The 18273-nt window shown below is 44.8% G+C and overlaps 1 protein-coding gene across 1 annotated transcript in view; it reads right to left on the bottom strand.

The window, feature by feature from the left end:
• Positions 1–18273, bottom strand: part of LOC147703025 (uncharacterized) — a 331974-nt gene that overhangs the window by 301063 nt on the left and 12638 nt on the right. The window contains exon 2 of the mRNA XM_086928867.1: positions 15262–15347. Within this exon, the coding sequence (XP_086784993.1) occupies positions 15262–15347 (86 nt within the window). The remainder of the gene's footprint in view (positions 1–15261; positions 15348–18273) is intronic.

Genomic DNA, 18273 nt, shown 5'->3' on the forward strand with positions numbered 1-18273 from the left:
TTTATGAACTGGTATCAGAGATCTGCTAATAACAATGGCAATAAATGACAGCCCTACTTAGTGTCCTAGCCTAAATTGTTTGAATAACATACATTTACTCTCACATTAGCAGTTGGTGTGATATTAGGGCATTGGTTCTACATGTGGATTGTTCTCCAAAGAAAACTTTCTGTAAGGAGGTTCACAAAAACAACTATGCAACTTTTTCAAGCGTCTTTCTTGCACCTTTCGTAATTGCTATTACTTCCCATTTTTGGGTATCACTTCAGTGTAGTCTCCAAAGACATACCCTGAACAATCTCTGAGTTAATGTAATGTTCGATAAAGCAAGTGGGTGGGTCTGTTAATTTGTCACAATATAATGTATAGAATAGTGCACTAAATCCATCTGAAGCTGGATATTTATCTAATTTTAAGAATTTAAAAGCGTTCATGATTTCCTCTTTTCAATTGGTATGTCTTGAAGGTTTTTCTCGGTCTCCTCAATCATTGGGAGTCCACACTTTTCAGGAGTGGTTAGCATTCCTCTGTATCAATTGCCCAAGTTGGGGAATTTATAGTGAAGGAAATGAGTCCCTAAAGAGACTAGCAACACTAGTTCATTTAGCAATACTTTTAAAGTCAATACTTCTCTTTCAGCTTTATTCTTACAGGAACGCTTCCTAGCTTTTTGCAGATTTAACCAGAATATGCTTCTCTACTCATTTTATGATTATATTCATATTTAACATCCCTCAGCCTTATTAGTTCAGCATTAACCTTTATGCAGAGGTGTCTTGATTTATGTTACCTTAATCTCTTTTTCAAGTATGGTTATTTCTTTATTGCTTATTGTTCCTATCATTAGTCCACTTTGTGTTGTTTTAGAGCATCCCAAGGAATTTGTATTAATGGGTAAGTGCCCTTGTTTTCAGTCGGAAATTGCTCCATGGCCTCTTTAACAAATGTCAGAGAGTTTGTGTCTTGTGTCTTGGTAGTGTTTATCATTCAGCCTCAATGGTTTAGGTGCGTTATCTATATTTACAAATGAATATATCAACAGGGCACATGCATGGTGTGAGACTTGCACAGGTTCTGTTTATGTAGTCTCGCATAGAAGTAAATGGGGTTTATCAATGTGATTACAATCGAGTCTGGAATAATTATGGTGTGGATATGAAATAAAGATAATGCCCGATGTTTGGATGTTAATATACAGGTATCTGAGGGTGCAAGCTTAAGAGAGCTGTATAATTCGTTTTTATTTAGTCAGACTGAATTTGTGGGTCAAATCTCTATCTATAAACCCATCGACAGGTTAACTGAAATTCCAACATAAAAGAAAATTTGTATCAGAGTAAAGAATATTCAGTTTCTTATTGAGTATTTTGTGACGTTAGGTTCCTTGGCATATACATTAATAGCATAAATCTTCATTTAAACTTTTTGCAATCATGTTATGAGCCATCTGCCCTTGTCATCTATCTCATGTGATGTAACAGAAAGTGTTCAAGAAGTGATACTAGGGGGGCGTGGCCGAGCGCGGAGCGAGATGGCCGCCTAGTCCGCGAGCTCCGCTCGCCACGGCACTTATCCTGTTAATATCCTGCTCTTCCCCGGGTCGCACAGGCTCGGGCAGTGCTCACGGGACGTCGGAAGATGTGTGGATCGGCGGGCGGCAACTCCGGCGCTCGGAGGTGACTGGTGACCCATCCATCCACTCTTTCTTGCTAGACGCCGTGGCGGCGTCCGACTGCTGGCCGAGGGACCGGATGTTGGTGCCGGCCGCGGATGCCACTGGAGGTCGCGGCTTTGTGGGCCACGAAGCCCATATCTCCTAGCTGCGGGAGAGACACTGCGCCAACCCGGACGGACGTGGGGACTTGGCGCCACCACAGACATGGGCGCACACGCCGGAGGTCTGATCCTTTGCCTGAAACGACCGTTCCTTTGTTATCTGCGCTGTTTGTAGATCTACTGGACGAGCTGAGACCGCCATTTTGAAACGGGAGCAACGTTGCTGGCGCTGGCTGACCTGGGACAGACCGGTGCATCTTTTCGGACCTCGAAGGTATGGAAGTCGGCGCTCCTGCGCACAGTTGGTGGGTCTGCCCCTGCTATTGAGATTCTGTGCCATATAACGTCGATGCTGCCCGCGCTTCCTATGGGGCATCCTGTAACTGAGTGTACTGTTTATTGGCAAGGTGTAATGGCGGATCGATCGTGACAGCTGGAGGTGGCGCCGGCCCCTGCTCTGGTGACTTTTACACTACCTTTTCGGCTGGGCGGTTCGGTGGGGGACACTGACATTGGCCGAGGTATAATATACCCTGAGAGCGAGTGATTTTATGCCAGCTAAGCACCATGGAACCTACGGCTCGCGACCTGATTGCTGCTCTGAGCTCCCTGCGCTTTACCTGTTTGGATGGGGCCGGGGACCTTGCACGGCGCCTGGACGCTATTATCACCCAGCCGTGGGAAGAAGGCTCCAGCGATCCCGTTAGAAGTAGTGTTGCGGGCGGATCTTTGCCGCCATTAGATGTGCCTGCTACGTGCCTACCGATGGTGCCATGGAGGGCCCTGGACGATGTTGGTCACAGATCCCACCTGCCTAGCCGCTTGAATGTGCCATCGAGGTCTAGTGCTACAAAAAGTGCGGATTCCCCTCATGGGCCTGTTTCACCACCCGGCTATCTTGTGTTGCCACTACCTGGCCGCAACCTGAGGGATTTGCTCGGAGCTTTGTTCCTGTGCCTACATGTCCTCAGGAGATTACTTGTCAGTCCCCTGCCTCTGAGATCTCTCGCTGAATTGCTTTTGTTCTACCCGCCTGGCCGTCTTGTTCATTCGGGGCGGTGCCCCATTGCAAACTTTCAGTGGCTACGTATTGACGGAAGGGTAAAGTTGGGACAGGGGTGAACTCTTCCTTTTTGCATCGCAGGACTGATCCCCGGTCACTCATTATGATGTGGACGCTTTGCTGAACGGTACTACGATGCCGCCATTGTTTGTCGACCTGCTGGTCTGTTATGTGATCGCGCCTGAGCTGTTTTGTGCGACTGGGGTGGGGCGGGAGTCTGCTTGTGTTGACTTTCCCCCGTCTTTTCCCTTATGTGGGTACTCTTGGGGCGACAGGCACGTTAGTAGGGGGGGGGGGCCGTAGCCTCTTCGACGTGCAGGGTGGGGGGGTTGGGGCTTGACTTTCGTTTTCTTTTTGTTTCTATGGCCTTTCTTCTTGTTCTTTCTCTTGTTTCCTTCTTCTTCTTTCGTATCTCGGGTCAGATGGGGGTTGGGTTTAGTTCTTTCTGGGACGGATTTTCGTGCTTTGCGTCTGTGTTACTGTCGCAAGGTTTATTGATTCACGACCATGATATCGACTTTAATGCATAGTTACTGAATGATTACACATCCTGCTCTTCCTTCCCTCTTATACTACTGTTTGAGGGCGCATTTTCTGCTGCTAATTTTCCCTTGTAATAAGTGCCTTTCTGCATGTCGTAGGATCCTTTCACCGTTGTCATATAATGATCCCTCCTATATCCTACTATATCGTATGCCAGCTTGAATGCAACTCCTTATGTGACAAATTGACTGGGCGGGCGCTAACTGGGGTGATATATATTTTGGTGCTTGTTTATCCTTATTGTGCTGATTTACGCCAGTTTTTCGATAATGATGTTTAACTTGTGTATATCCCTTTATTTGGTCCGCCCTTTCGGCCACCCGATCTGACTTTAGGACGATTCGTCTAAATTACAAAATGAAACCCTCCCTATCCTCCTCCTGTGGCTCCTTGCCAGTCTACCGTAGTGTTGATATTTGTGATTTTTTTGTCCTTTATTTGCAGTGCAAGGTACCTTGGAAGGCTAATTATTGTCATAGCGGCCGGCCCGCAGTGGTTGTAGGCAGACGCTGTGTACTATGTTTCTGATAAATAAAGGTTTTCAAAAAAAAAAAAAAAGAAGTGATACTAGAGGGTCTCTAGATTCATCCCTTAGTGGGCACACATTTTTTTATCTTTCCACGGAAAGAAAGACTTCCACTCTATTTGTTCTATGATTCACAAGTGATTTATTTGATTAGAGTTTACATTTGGTTTTCAGCATGATTGGTAATCATTTCATATTTCTCACACGTTTAAATCTCAGGCAATGTCATCGTCATTTATCCAATGCATTTCGGGCATTTAAAATCATGCCCTTCATCAGGGAATTGACAACCAAAGTTCATAGTAGTAATTACAACACTGTGACTGCCCACAGCAATGCCCAGTTGCACAAATGTAACTCTGATTATTGACACCAAGGCAGATTTCCTTGTCCTGAGGTAAATCCGCAGTGTCCGAAGGGCTGCCAGTACCCGCTTGGGACACCAACATGTCCAGTCCCATAAAATCTTATGGGACTGGACATGTTGGTGTCCCAAATCTTGCTGTGGGCAGTCACAGTGTTGTAATTACTACTATGAACTTTGGTTGTCAATAGTGAATGTAAAGAGCCATTACAGTTGATACATTGCATTTCATTGGATTCCATGAAGGTTCCCACCAAAATATTGCATATGCAACTAACGAGAAAAAAGAAAAATATATAAAGTACAATCAAAATATCTCTACACCAATTCGCCCTCCATCCAAAGCGCAATCGGCGCCCAGATTTTTGAACCTAGTGCTCTTTTTTTGCGCCCTTTCGTTCTATAGATAGCCCACTCTAAAATAAACATAGCCAGCAGGTGTGTCCTCCATGAAAAAAAAAGATGGCGGGTCTGGGCTAATCCAATCTTCCTTTTATTATACAGAGAATCAATCAAAGGAATCCGCTGCAGTCCTGCGCGTTCCTGAAAGGTTAACGAATTGAGCAGACTATGCCACTGAAAATATTTCAAATAATCGACATTCGTGACCTTAAATTTGGTTTGTAAATCCTGAAAAGATACCATATGATCATTCTGCCAGAGGTCACTCAGGTATCTAATACCATGACTATGCCATCTTCTCAAATTACTGTTCCTACCAGCAGATAAGAAAATATGTTGAGACGCCAAGGGGGTGTATCGCGTGATTTTAGGAATATCAGTGGTACGCCTAATAATTTTCCAAGCCCTAAATGCTGCTTTTAAAATCTTTAATTTTGTTTTTTTGTGGTAGCTGGGCTCAACCATTTTTAACAACCATCCCCTAGCCTCTACTCCTAGGGCCAGCTCGTAGATAGACGGTGCATGCGCATCTGAGATCGGTGCCTTATCTCCAATTATTAAGGGAGTGATGAATTGCAACACCAAAGCAAGATAATAAAATAAAGTGTGGGATGCCCCATCCCCCCTAGCCTTTGGAAGTATCATTTTCTGGTAGGCTCTTCGATGACGCTTATATCCCCATAAAAATCTCCCTGTCATTCTCTCTAATTGTTTGAAAGTTGAAAGAGGAAACTCTAAAGGGATACATCGAAATAGATATAAAAATTTCGGCAGAATAAGCATTTTTAACACGTTATTCCTCCCATAGAGTGACAAATGTAAATGGTTAATACGTTCGAGTGTAGCATTAGACATTTTAATAATAGGGTTGACATTTAATTCTGGGATCTGTGATATTGGAGATGTAATCTTAACCCCCAGATAAGTCGCTGTGGAGACTATATTAGGCAGTGACCGGGGACTGACCGGTAAACAGGATTTGTGTCTTTGACAGGTTCAACTTGTAGCCCGAGAAGGCACCAAACTGAGTAGCAAGTTCCTCTATCTTTTTGATAGCTTTTACAATATCCGTGGTGATGACCACCACGTCATCTGCATAGGCCAGTGCCCTATATGGTGTACCTGCCACCAGCACTGGTGTTATCTCCTCCGCATGATTTAATTCATTTAAAAGAACGTCAATATATATTGCAAATAATAGTGGGGAGGCCTGACACCCTTGTCTTGTTCCTCTGTAGATGGAAAACGGAATAGATATATTTAATCCAATTTTGATACATGATGTTGGTGCTAGATACAGAGTTTTCACAGCCCTGATTATATCTGGACCGAACCCCTTAAAAGAGAGGATGTCCCAGAGGTACTGCCAGGCCACCCTGTCAAATGCCTTCTCTGCATCTAACAGGGTGACCCCTATGGGTGTATCTGTATACTCGGCCCAATCCAGCAAAGCAATTACTGTCCGGACATGATCCGACGTGTCGCGGTTAGGAATAAACCCATGTTGCCAGCGGGAGACTATGCTAGAAATTACAGATGATAAGTGGACAGCTAATATTTTGGAGAAGACCTTGCTGTCCGCATTAATAAGTGATATCGGCCTATAAGAGGCCGGGTTAAGTGGGGATTTGTCCTTCTTAATAAATGCAAGCGATAGTAATGCTGAGTCTATTTCTTCCCATGTAATGTCTGCATCTAAGATCTGAGCCTGCGCAGATGATAATTTTGGAATATTATCAGATGACATAAAGTTCAAAAATAACTCATTAGAATAGTCTAAGGCGTCCTGTTCATAAAGCTTACTATAAAACGGCCGAAAAACTTCTAGGATCTCTTCTGCTTCGGTATGAATCTGCCCTGCCTCATCCTGGATTGTGCCAATAAAATTTGAAGCCTCTCTTTGCCTAATCTTTTTTTGCCAAAATTTTCCCAGAGTGCTCCCCCATTTCATAAATCTGTGTCCGCATTACTGCTGCCTGTTGGGCCAATTTAGATGCAAAGACTTCATAAAGCTTTGCTTTATAAATGGCTACGGTTGTTTTAATGTCTTCAGTGTCCTGATTAGATGTAATAGCTGATGTTAATTTCTCTTCCCACTCCCTTACTACTTTGAAATGATGATCCATTCTGTCCCGCATAATTTTCTGCTTTTTAATAGTAAGCTAAGGACTCCCCTCTCACCCCCGCTTTAAAAGCGTCCCACACTATTTGAGATGATGTGCTTCCTCTATTAATTTCGAGAAATTCCGTTATCCATTTACCCATATATTCTAAATATGTTGGATCCGCCAGTAGTTTCCTGTCAAAAGACCACGATATGTAACTAACAGCAGCACCAGCCTCGCTTTTAAGCTCAATCAGTATTGGATTGTGATCCGAAATTACTCGTGGAAAAATCTCCAGTGCAGTATTAGTTAGGAGTGAGGAATTTATAAAAAAATAATCCAACTGCACCATCTTCTGATGCGGGGCGGAGAAAAATGTATAGCCAGGTGAGGTGGGATTTTTATTGTAGCCAACATCAGTCAGTCCTAGCTCCATAACTATGCCTTTTAATGCCTTGTAAGTCTTACTCTTTGAGCCAACATATGGAGCATTACTATAAATATCCAATCCACCTTGTAAGTGAATATTAAAGTCACAGCAAAATATTAACGGGGATGGCCATTGAGCTAATTCTAGGCTTAAAATGTTCAACATTTCTGGATCGTCTACATTAGGAGCATAGATTGAACAGATAGTCCATATTTTATTATCAATAATAATCTCAGAACTAACCCATCTGCCATATTGATCGACCTTAATACGCTTAAGACGCCCTAGCCCTCTCTTCATGATAATTGCCCCCCTTTCGTTGTCGTACCTTGACGGGTACACCCCAACTCATACATTCCCATGTCATTTAAAAGATGCCTGTCATTCCAGGTGAGGTGCGTTTCTTGCAGACAGAGTATGTCTATACGCATACTCTGAATCATTTGTGCGCACATCACCCTTTTTTTTTTATTGAGCCCACATATATTCCACGAGCAGATCCTTAATTTAGCCACCATAATAATTTATCCGGGTATACCCAGCGTGAGCCCCGCATAACTTTTATGCAACATGTTCTTTATAAAGATCCCAACCTTAGTGTTACATAATTCATTATTAAACGCACCATCCATTTGATATTCAACTTCATATCGGTGGCAGAGCCTGAGGCACGCTTGAGGTCTCCTGCAGAGGGGAAAACATTCTTGAGAGCTGTGCCAGAAACCGCTTTAATTGCGCCGCTCGGCGATATTTTTTAACATATCTTTTTAATTGTACTGTTGTATTCCTGGTGCACTAACCCCTTTTGTTGTGCAGGATCCCGGCGCTCCCACACTTCTCACGGTCTTCCCCTCGTAGATCCTCACCGGCCTCGGTGCCGAGAGAGTAGAGGGCGGCCGCCATCTTGGGAGGGGGAGTCCCACGAGCCTGGCCGGAGTTAGCGGTCCAGTGCTCGGGTGAGACAGGACACAAAAGGGCCAGTTAGGCAGGGGGTCGCTGCGAACTTCAGGCGGTGGCAGAGCCTGAGGCACGCTTGAGGTCTCCTGCAGGGGGGAAAACATTCTTGAGAGCCGTGCCAGAAACCGCTTAAATTGCGCCGCTCGGCGATATTTTTTAACAAATCTTTTTAATTGTACTGTTGTATTCCTGGTGCACTAACCCCTTTTGTTGTGCAGGATCCCGGCGCTCCCACACTCCTCACGGTCTTCCCCTCGTAGATCCTCACCGGCCTCGGTGCCGAGAGAGTAGAGCGTGGCCGCCATCTTGGGAGGGGGAGTCCCACGAGCCTGGCCGGAGTTAGCGGTCCAGTGCTCGGGTGGGACAGGATACAAAAGGCAATGTGCTTCCGGGAGCGCAGCGGACGGGCGCAGCGTGCGCGACGGCGGCGCGCCGAAGGCACGCCAAAGGAAAGCCCGTCTGTGCCCGTCCGTGACCGCACGGGACCCGGGGCCTGTCACCATGGCCGATTCTCCCTGGAATACTCACCCAGGTACTTGTTATCCTTACGTAAGAGCCACCCCATAGACCCAATAACCGCCTCACACATCTTGGCCCTAGGAATTGCCCGACCCCCACCCTCACTGGAGGCTATTAACCCCCTGCCCTCACTCCCCAGCAATCCCCCGCACCCGGGCACCTCCATCACCTTATTAAATACTAGATCGGCAGTTGCGCATCAGCAGGAGATCTTCAACCTCCTTGACAGTGACAGCCCCGACATACTGTGCTTAACCAAGACATGGTATCATCCTGATTCCCAACCCAGTGTCTTGGCGGCCCTTCCTCCTTCTTATTCCATTCTACGAGCTGACCGACCTGATGGCAAAACTGGTGGTGGGGTTGCCTTAATTTTCCGTGACAACCTCCGGTTTCAAATACTGGCATCCCCCCCTTTGCCTGTAGCGGACTGCTTGGTTGCACGCTCTGCCTTACCCAAATCCCCCGTAACCTGTGTGTTGGTTTACCGCCCTCCCCAAACCCCCTCCCAGTTTATTCTTGCGTTCCAGGAGCTGCTGGCCCCTCTAGTGGTCAATAACGCTACTGTACTTGTGCTTGGCGATTTTAATTTCTGGCCCAGTGATCCCGCAGAAGACCTTACTTCTAAGGATTTTACCTCATTGCTATCAAGCTTAAATTTTATTCAACACGTCCGTGCCCCTACACATACCCGGGGCCACATTCTAGACCAAATATGGACCCTTAACCCACCCACCACCAACCTGTCCATTGCTCCCTGCGTATGGTCCGACCATCATTTACTGTCTTTTTCCCTGGACCTGTGCTTGCGAAATGCCCCTCGTGGGTCTAAAACCCTTTGGGCTAGAAGTTGGAATCGTGTTGATATTCCTGCATTCTGCGATTCCTTAACTGCCACCTGCCCTGACCTCACTGATACACCTCCTCAACTTCCGCTGGCCACTTTGGACAGTTGGCTAATCCATCTTTGTGATGAAAAGGCCCCTTTGAAGAAGGTTACCATCAACCACCATCACCATGCTAACAAGTGGTTTACTCCTGCTCTGAAAGCACTTAAACTAACGGTCCGTCAAGCAGAACGGGCTTGGAGGTCGAAATACTGCCCTGCCAGTAAAATTAACTATACCACCTTACTTTCAGAGTATAAAAAAGCCATCCAAGAGGCCAAGAAAGTTTATTTCTCACAACGCATACTGGCAGCAGAATGCCAGCCCCGTGAAATCTTTGCAACTGTCCACGAGTTAGCTCTATCAGACAGGCCTTCACCTATGATCATACCCTCCCAGTCATTGTGCAACTCATTGAATGAGTTTTTTATTGACAAAGTTGCACAAATAAAAGCACACATTCCTCCCCCATCAAACCCTTCTTTAGATTGTTCCTCGCCACAGAACACCCAGTGCCTCACTTACATTCCGGAGCTAACTAGTGAGTCTCTTTCCCCACTTCTTAAGCGTGTAAAATCTGGGTCTCCTTCTGACACGTGTCCGGCCCGCATTTTTGCCCAGGTGTTCTTGGCCTGTTCTGCCCCCGCCCTCACTGTCTTAAATGACACCTTCTCTAAAGGCCTAGTCCCCACTGCATTCAAATCTGCCACCATCATCCCCATTTTAAAGAAGCCCGGGGCTGACCCTTCTTCCCTAGCTAACTACCGTCCCATATCCCTGCTCCCCTACTTGGGAAAGGTGGCTGAGGCGCATGTTTCTCAGGTGCTGAGCTCCTTTATTGAGGACAGCAATTACCTGGACCCATGCCAAGCTGGTTTCCGACCACGACATTCAACCGAGAAGGTGGTGATCTCGGTCATGGACCAACTTAGGGAGGGACTCGACGCCAACACCCCCAAGATACTGGTCCTATTAGACTTATCCGCCGCCTTTGACACTGTGGATCATGACATTCTGTTATCACGTGTCAGGGCGGCGGGGATAGGGGGGTTGGCATTAGCTTGGGTCGAGTCTTTCCTGATGGACCGCACTCAGACAGTTCATCTAGGCACCTTCTCGGCTCCTCTGCGTAATGTCAACTGTGGTGTCCCCCAGGGGTCTGCTCTCTCCCCTTTATTATTTAATCTTTATGTCTTTCCACTGGTGTTTGCTTTACAGAATATGGAGGTCACTGTACATAATTATGCAGACGATCTACAACTCATTTTTGATCTTTCTTCCCCTTCAGGAGTTGGCAGTTTCCAGTCCGTCATGCTATTTATCCGAGACTGGATGAACATCAATCAGTTAAAACTTAATCCGGATAAAACAGAACTTGTGGCGACGGGCGGTGCTGCCAACCCCTGGTCCCCCTCCTTTTGGCCCCTTTCACTTGGGTCCCCTCCTCTCCCTTCTTGTTCAGTTAAAACACTCGGGATCATGCTTAATAATCAATTAACTCTCCATTCACATATCAACCCTGTGGTTTCTTCCCGTTTCTTTACATTTCGAGTTATTCGGAAAGTTGCCAGGTTTTTCTCCACCTCTGCATTAAAGTTGATCCTAATGGCCATGGTCCTGTCAAAGATTGACTATGGCAACATCATCTATAATGGAGCTCCTGCCTATGCTCTGCAGCGCCTGCAGTTGGTACAGAACCAGGCTGCCCGCCTGGTTTTTGGCTTATCCAGGTCCCATCATTCGACCCCACTGCTCAGGAGCCTACATTGGCTCCCTATAAAACAACGAGCCAGGTTCAAGTTAGGGTGTCTAACTTTTCAAGCAAGAGCGGGCACTGCCTCTGCCTTTATCAACTCGGCAATCTCTCCCTATGTTCCCTCTAGGGACCTTCGCTCCTCTAGCCTGGCCTTACTAACTACGCCCCGTTTTAAAAAGAAGGGGGCAGGGGGGCAGAAGTTTGCTGTACTTGCACCCACCTTTTGGAATGACCTCCCCCTACCTTTAAGACTCTCCTCCTCCTATATGGAGTTTCGGAGGTCACTAAAAACGCTACTATTCCAGCAGGCCTTTGGCACCTAGCTCTCTTCTTGCTCTCACTCAGTGACCTCACCAGCGCCATGAAACTGATTCAGTGTACGTGCGCTTTATAAGTATTTTTAAATTCAAATTCAAATTCAAATTCAATTCATATTCAAATGACTCCAATTTTTTTTCACCTGACCTTGATTGCCCCATTCCCACCACCCTGCCCCCCCTCCTGCCACCCGCAAAGCCCCCCCCCATGCCCCCTCCCCCTCCCCCTCCCACTAAAGGGCAAAGGGACTAAAAAGTCCCTCAGATTGATGACGTGAGTTGCAACTTGTGTCTCGCCATTCAATCTCCTACACAATACCCAGCTAGACAAAATATTCAGCGCCCAATAAATTGTGGGGATATCAAAAGGCAAAAAAAAAAAAGAAGCAGATAGCCAAAACACCACACGTCTGCCTAGAGCACATATCTAATGATTCAAAGATTCATAGATGCCAGAGTTTGATATCCTAGTCATAGAGTACATGAATACCTCCACAATCACATTGACAAAAGAGCCTTATAGCTAAATATATCATAATGTGCTTAATAGTTCTTTCGCAGCCCCCTCAGACGTTAAAAAGTATGATCTCTCTTTAAATATAATCTTGAGTTTAGAAGGGTTAAGGAGAAAGGCCTGGGCGCCCTTCGCCTGGATAGACGGGATTAACTGACGAAATTGCCAGCGCTGTTGTTGTTCAGTGGCATGGCAATAGTCGGGTCGAACAAAAAAGTCCAGGCCTTTTCCCTTACGTTTCCTATCAGGTCTGGCTAAATCATAAAGAGCCTCCGTAGCTAAAAAATTATTCAGACAAATCAATATGGCCCTGGGCTTAGCATTTGAAGCAGTTCTGATATTCCTTTGGAATGGAAATCGATGAGCTCTTTGGAGTTCCATATCCCATTTCCATTGGGTGAGCTCTGGAAAGGCCTCTATAAAAGATTAATAACAAACTGTCTAATGTTCCCTACTTCGCTTCCTTCAGGAATGCCTAGAATTCGTAGATTGTTCCTACGTGATCTATTTTCGAGTTTCCAGTTGATCTCCTCTTTTAACCCTTCTAGCGAGGATAGCTGTATCATTGAGTCTTCAATTGTCGATATCCGTGCTTCCGCTTTCACCATTTTGGCAGATACCTCATTACAAATTTTGCCAACCTGTCGTCGATTATTTTGTAGGTGACGAACCGCCCCCTGGGTCCGCATGTTCTCCGTCCTGGTCTCCTCCCTATGCTGGAGCATTAACTGATATAATGTGTCACTTTAGGAATCGGAGCGTCCGAAGAAGCATCAGGGAAAGGAGATAAAGAAGAAGATTCACCAGTGGCGCCCTTAACCATGAGTACTGTATGCTCATCAGCGCCCCAGTCTGGTCTGTCCCGTAGCTCATCTAGATCACTCTCTGAGTCATGTGGGGAGCTATGTACACTCTTGCCGCTCCCCTCATCCCCCCATTCTCCCCCTCCTTCAGCATCACCATCAAAGCTACCCGTTTCCAAAGCAGTGGATAAGTCCGACATTGAGTAAAACTGACATACAGAATCAGTTGAATCAACATCCCCATGCAAATTCAGCGGGTCTGGTGCTCCCTGTATATGATTACCCGGAGATGGGACTTGCTCAACCATAGATGTAACATTATTGCTTGATACATCCGACTCAATCTGTAAATGTAACTCTGTTCCAATACTCTCATTAGATACTTGCACCGTCAAAGGGCGCTCTTTTCCAATCTGGATATTACTCAGAACAGCAGAGGAGGCAGGTAAGCTGATACTTGCGTCGTCGTTAGATGGGGTGGGGCTATCAGCTAGTACTGAGTCTCTGCCCACCTGAATCACTGGTTGTTGTTGTTGAGTTTGAGATTGCTCTGCGTTACTGGCTTTACTAGCTTTATCATTGCCAGCATTAATGGTCTTTTTCATAAACATTTCATGAATCTTGGGATTGCTGCCAAAACCGGTTCGAGCACTACGAGTCCCAGAGTGCACCTGTGAAGCCTGTGATACTGGTGATGTCGGTATCGCTGGTGCTGCCTGCTCCAAACCAAGTGCCGAGGATTCCACTATAGAATTCCCTATAACATCTGTGGCAAGAGATTTGCTTTGGGCAGCTAATTTTCTCATTTGGCTTACCGTCGGTGTAGCACTGCCACCAGACTGTCCCAATTCCTGTGCCGCGGCAGTTGCTGCTTGGGTCTTTGGCTTAGAATTCTTAGGAGCCATCCTATCTTGACCGCTCCGATTATTCCGCTGTAACCTGAAGAGCCGACAATCCTGCTGTGAGCTGGGGAGCCGACGTGCCGTAAATCTACTCGCCTCTGTTCCGTGAGAGCTCTCCCAGTTTCTGCAGTGTTCCAGGGTCCAGTAACGCTCAGGGACGCCTCCCACACCAGCTGACCGCCGCCACGCTACCTGGAGCAAACGCTGAAAGCAGCCAAAGAGATCGCGCCGCATCCCGTGAACAAGCGCCAGGTACAGCCAATTCAGATTTTGTACGCCGGATTTTCCCTCTCTGCATTATCCACTAAAGGGAAAACATGCCGGGTCCACTCTAATCCTGTAGGTCCAGTAGGAGAATAATGAACGGCGAGACCACTGCCGCTGCTCCTCACTCAGACGCCCTTGCGTCCGCCATCTTCCCCTATGTAATTACCAGATGGTTTAAGTGCTAGGTTTTAAAGGAAAGGATTTTAAAACTATTATTAATTCAAAGATGTATTTTTCGTGTTCAGGCAAGCACAGGGGAGGAGGCATTTGAGTGCTATATTTCAAATGGGAATGCCTGATGTTGTGGATAAGTCATGGTTAAGACGCTGAAATTAGACTTCCTTGCTCGTTATCAGTACAAAATCATTCCAAACTCTTCCATACAGTCTTCTTTCTACCCCTCTCACACACAATAAGATGCATTTGCAATTTCAACTCACGCGGAGGCTTTCAGCACCATCCTGTTTCATATTCCCAAGAGTTTTGGTATCTAATGTGAAATGCAGATCAATGTTCATCACAAGATCGTACGCCACTCTGCTGCACAGCCTTCTGCCTTCACTCTCACACATTCTACTAGTAACCAATAATATTAATCATATACCTGCTAGTCTTCATCCCTAACAAAGTGTGGCGACGCCAATCTGTCTCTCGTTTATGCGAAGGAATCAGTCCTTACATTTTCCCCTTGTTTCTTCTCACTTGTTCCATGATTGTAAGCTTTATTACTATCCTGTTTCGTGCTCTTTTGAGCCCCAATCTTCTTGGGCTACCTCTTACAGTCTTTTGAGGCTTATATGTTATCATTATCAGGAGGGTGCCTCCACCATTTTGTAGAAGAACAGTCTGGTCCTTACCAGGGTTATATATGCTTAATAACTTTGTATGTTAACTTTAAATGCAGGTAACTAATGTAAAATGGGATTTTCTAATGCATAGAATTATTTTACAAGCTGTTTTTTTAATCAATTCCACCGTCTATATTTTCGGTCTGGTTAGTCACTCTCCTCTAAAATTAATTAATCACCCTTTGTATTATTGAGAGAAAAAAATAGAAGGTGTGTCTGCTCAACAAATGCACATTTGCAACAAAGCAAAACAACAAATGGTGAATTCTAGTGGACATGTACCTTAGTCTTCTTTCGTTTTGGAGTAGAATCATCTTGAAAATTAGAAGGAAATCCAAAGACATCTGGCACAATACAATCATAGATATCTGCAATTTTAGACAAAATAGGATTATTGCTTGGCCTTCATCGGACTGATACCTGAATTCAAACAACACTCTTTATATTTCTGATTTCAAACTAAATTATGTTAGTCGATCTGAATGTATAGATGGTGGGAAGCTGCCTAGCTCAACCCTCAAAAGTGTTGGGGGTTTAAATTTACAATATATACACATTCGGTCAACATTAAACTACATTCTTGTACTTCAAAGTTGACATTTTAACAAATGAATGGCATTAAACGCGATGAGACATTTAAGACATCCAGACTTTAAAAGTCATTGCTAGAAAGTGTCAGGGACTATTAACCTTATTCACTTGTGCCAAATAGGAAGCAAAATAAATCAGGAGTAGGCATTGTAGCCGTAAAAATACGCTGTACAATGGAGTAACTGTGTAGTACCGAGGGGATATGAAAAGGAAGGTGTCAATCCCACTAATTTCTCCCTTTACACCACAACCAAACTGTGTATATTATTTTCACTGATTCTTCCTTCTTATGCCTAGGAAACGATATTTATCACGCCTCTTAAAATACAATTCCACAGGGTTCAGAACTTATTATGTTCGATAAATAGCATGTAGTTTGAGTTTTTCCCTTTTTTGTGCTACCGGCACCAAGCAGTGATTAAGTTCCCTGCCCAAACAGGTGTTTGGGAAAGGTTGAAAGGCCGTTGTTTTCTCAAACATAACACAACAAGGAAGATTCCTTATACAGAATATGTGAGTCTTTTTCTCTGAGCCCTGGTGTAAGCAGAAAGATCTTGCAGCACCAACATCAGACCCCCAAACACAATTGTAGCATTTACATGGTTAAGTGCTTTAATGGAGTCACTGTTGAGCCTTCTGACCATTATTATCCTAAATGGAAAAGCTTATGTATCCTAAGTTAGCTTTGTACTCACTCAGTTCTCATGTGTTGTATTTTATGTCTCCTCTAAAAGTTCTAGTCAATGTGAAAAGGTCTTAGGGCAGTACAATGCAACCCACTTCCTATGATATGTTGGGTTTTAGCCGCATTTTGTCCAAGAGTAAGGCTGGACAACTTTGTGGATCTGAGCCCACGCTGTTAATGCTTCAGGAAGCTGGGTCGTGCTTCCTATTCTGTTAAGAAAGGTAGAAATTCCTTCTCAAAGTCCAGAAGAAGCAGAAATAGCTGACTTGAAGGGGGAAATATTTAACCTGCATTGGGTGTACAGGTCAATAACCAGGAACACCCAAAGTCCAGGCTTTTTTGTTCAGTGTTTGTGACAGGTGTGTATGGTCTGGGGAAAGGGTGGTTACTAAACAATTAATCTGTGAACTTAGATAAAGCCAGTAGGAAAATTCAGACCAGGCCTATCTTTTTACAGGCATTGCTCAGCTCTATACAATACATCACGGAAGCTGGGATCACGTTGCATGGTAGATGAGTGAATGTGATACATTATAGAACATGTTGCTACAGAGACGATGTCCTCGTGCAGATGTATGAAAGACCCAGAAATAGAGCTTACAGAGAAGATGAAGAGGTACCATAAGTCAATGGTGAAAAGGACAGTTTCTTTGATCACAGAACCAGAAACTAAGCATACAGAAATGTAGAGGTACATTAGTCAGTGGTGAAAATCACCCTTTCTTTTGGGACACTGAATGGTCAGAAATGTCTAGGAAGGCAGTTGGAAGAGTATTTAAATATTTAGATGTGCAGACTGAGAAGACATGACCTTCAAGTAGGGTCCTGCGTAAGAGCGAAGTGAAAAAATACAAGACGAAGAGCGAAGTGAAAAAATACAAGACGTAGAGGACCACAGAGATCCAGCAAAGAGGGATTTAATGCAATGGCATACATATTTAATGCCAGGTTAAAAGAGGCATGGGCAAAGTCATTTGCAGACAGATCGCTTAACGATTAGAAGCCAATGAAACAAAGCTGATTACAATGTAATTTTTTTACAGGTGCTTGTTATAACACAAGTGAATTTGTTTTACACCTGTTAAAAACACTACTAACGTCTTTTTATGAATGCACATTGACGTGTCTGTTAAGCCAGCATAGCCTTGTTTTCAAGGTGGCAGATCTACTGAAGTCAGCTTTAAATTGTATAAAAGTCACATAAAAAGTATAGACTTTAATGTCAAGTGCTTCAACGGTTCAGACAGGAGCGAGCACTCAGAATATTGTGATTATTGTGAATCGTACTCAGAATATTCGTTATGCTTAATAGCTATTTTTGGGCCAAAAAACATGTGCTAGACTTCAATGAGCTTTACAGAGGGTCTGTTTTCCTTCACACTGGTGAAATAAAGCTATGCCCACTAAGCTCCAAAATGCATGCAGCATGTTCAGCATGTTCAACATGGAGTTTGGCATGGCGTACGTACACAGGCCCTGGTAAAGGAATGTGGAGTAGTCTAGATAAGATGAAATCATGACCAGTAACCACTAACTTCCAAGGAAAAAAATGCCTTATACCTACTCAACAAGCATATTGCTAGAAACCTAATCTGTTAGACCACACTCAGTTGTAAGCAACCACCAAATGCACATAGTCTAGCATGGTAGGCAGCAAACCACGCTAGAATAAGGGTGAGGTTATATTTTGGGTATACCCCCCAAGCAAGATCCAATGTGCTCTTCTAAGGGAACATCTGAAAAACACATGGACCACCTTCAGTGGCCCCCATGATTCTGGTGTAGACTAGAGAGGTGGAGAGACTCAAAGGGTACTCAAGAAAAAGTCTAACTGAGGCTGGATTCCAAAGATCTCCTTGCCATGCAGGGACCTTCCTCCTTAAAACTTACACCTCTCATATATGTTTGACAAACTAACCACACAGAATGTGTATTGTGTAAAGGATACCTATACTGCACTTCTCCTATACATATAGTAGCTGATAAATCGTATGTAAGGACCGGAGGCGAGGATTAGG

The sequence above is a fragment of the Lissotriton vulgaris genome, chromosome 7 (genome assembly GCF_964263255.1).
Source record: "Lissotriton vulgaris chromosome 7, aLisVul1.2, whole genome shotgun sequence".
Classification (NCBI taxonomy): domain Eukaryota; kingdom Metazoa; phylum Chordata; class Amphibia; order Caudata; family Salamandridae; genus Lissotriton; species Lissotriton vulgaris.